Source organism: Cladophialophora immunda (assembly GCF_000835495.1).
Source record: "Cladophialophora immunda strain CBS 83496 unplaced genomic scaffold supercont1.208, whole genome shotgun sequence".
Lineage (NCBI taxonomy): Eukaryota > Fungi > Ascomycota > Eurotiomycetes > Chaetothyriales > Herpotrichiellaceae > Cladophialophora > Cladophialophora immunda.
This window is the reverse complement of record NW_015622748.1, coordinates 1-1,918: the sequence shown is the minus strand read 5'-3', so window position 1 is coordinate 1,918 and position 1,918 is coordinate 1. Positions and strand designations below refer to the sequence as shown.

The 1,918-nt window shown below is 52.2% G+C and overlaps 1 protein-coding gene across 1 annotated transcript; it reads right to left on the bottom strand.

Moving 5' to 3' along the window:
• Positions 1-1,137: 1,137 nt before the first annotated feature.
• Positions 1,138-1,717, bottom strand: PV07_12848 (uncharacterized protein). Its single transcript, XM_016400418.1, has one exon. It carries the CDS (start codon positions 1,663-1,665, stop codon positions 1,150-1,152), a length of 516 nt encoding a protein of 171 aa, XP_016241936.1. The 5' UTR covers positions 1,666-1,717; the 3' UTR covers positions 1,138-1,149.
• Positions 1,718-1,918: the final 201 nt, after the last annotated feature.

The window sequence follows — 1,918 nt, the reverse complement described above, 5'->3', positions numbered from 1 at the left end:
CACTGCACACCACCTTGACCTGCCGGTCACCTCCCCGTCCGATCCGGCTATGTTGAGATATCCATAGCTATGACATCTCTAGCTCTTGTCGGGCTCCTTTCTGCAACCTCCTGGCTTAGCTCGGTCCGATTCGAGACTCGGATTTGTTCTTGGAGGGGGGGTTGATGATGGATACTAGACACTATGCATAAAGAGTCGTCGCTTACGGTACTTGAACTGTAGGTATCCATATCGAAGCTCGGGCCTTGAGGCGGATGGTGTAACGCTGCACGTCGAAGACGACGTAGCTGTCGGTCGACATTGTTCCGTCGTGTGAGGTTATACGGGGGCGTTTGATCAGCCTTGCCGAAGGGGAAGGAAAACCCCCCGGTGAGTCCTGAGGAGGTCGATCTCAATTGAGCCGGTGAGGCGGACTGTCGGGCCACGTCGGTCCACCATCCAACGTATAGTAAATGCCTATTTATCTTATTGACTAGGACCGTAGAACTATTGAGGGGTCCCTTACGTCTTGCCCTATACCTAAAATGTAGGTGTCACTGACACCTGGCAGAGAACGGCGATATTGAATAATGTGAAATGATCGTATTGGTCGACTCGGAGTAGATTGTTGCGCCTGAGACAGCTGCCGTTTTACGTGCGCTTCAGGCGTTACCTGATTGTGCCTAGTGCCAGGAGGTCTTGCGACATGGCAGGACTCAGGAGAGGTCTTCCTGGCGCCTAGCATTTTGTATGTAGACGATCAGACCTGGCCTGAGGACAGGCACAGGTAGACAGACCAATCCATGACCTATTCACGATCCTGCTAGTTCGACATAGATACATAGGTGTCCCGTCTGTCTCTCGTTTTCGTTCTCGGCGAGGTTCTGTCCTGCTTACATAGACCTTGGCTAAACCCCCACCCTAACAAGAGCACATTCCTGACCCAGGCGTTTCCCGGCGACGTCGTAAATCACGTCGTCGATCGACCTACCCACCAACCTAGCCTGATCCTCAATCAGTCTCATAAAGAGCCTCCTAGGTAAATACATCCACCAGTAGGGGCCATCCCAACGATATCCCCAGTTCCTTATCCATCTCGACTCGAGATTGATTATAGATATTCAGGCAGACCCAAATATTCCCAACTAAAGGGAGAAAGGGGAAGAACCCTCAGCCACGGTCGGATGAGATGTGGCCATTTCGGTTGTGGTCCCCGAATACCACTTTTTGTCTCTGTACCGAGGGTTGCGAGGGGACCGGAGGATTCGTACGCTGCGGTGTTGATTCAAGATCGGAGTCAATGTTTGAAGTGGTAGAGTCCATGGTCGTGAACCGGGGTGTGACGCGGACCCGCGGCGTCTGTGCAATGTCTTTGGTTTTTTTCTTCTCGCGGCCACCGACTTGCTTCAGTGTGGCGAGATCCCGAGGGGACCTGTCGCCCAGGGAGATTCGCTTGATCCCCTCCTTCTCGGATCGCCATGTCCTGATTTTCCGGTAAAGTTGGTTTTCTGTGACGTAAATTTCCTGTGACTCGAGTTGTTCTCGGATTTTGGCAACTGGCAAGGCCAAGTACGGCAACACCTGAACTCTGATTTTGTCCCAGGCTTCTTTTGGGATTCTCTTTCCGTAGCAGGTAGTGTTTGGATCAAACTCAATGATATTCAGGCCCTGTCGCGCTTTCGTCATGGTCGGCGACGTAACAACTTATCGACTGTACGAACAGTCTGCTTAGCGTATATTCTGAGGGGGAAGACCTTCGACACCTTTTACTGAGGACATGGTTGAACAAGTAAGACGAGAGGGCGAAGTAGTCACCCTCCTGAGGAGAAAAAGAGAGACGGTCGCCGTGTCTGCCAATTGGTTCGACGTCGAGGAGGGGCCTCAACCGTGGCGTCTATGAGGATTTCCCGAATCGGCTTACTGCGACAGCCTGACTGTA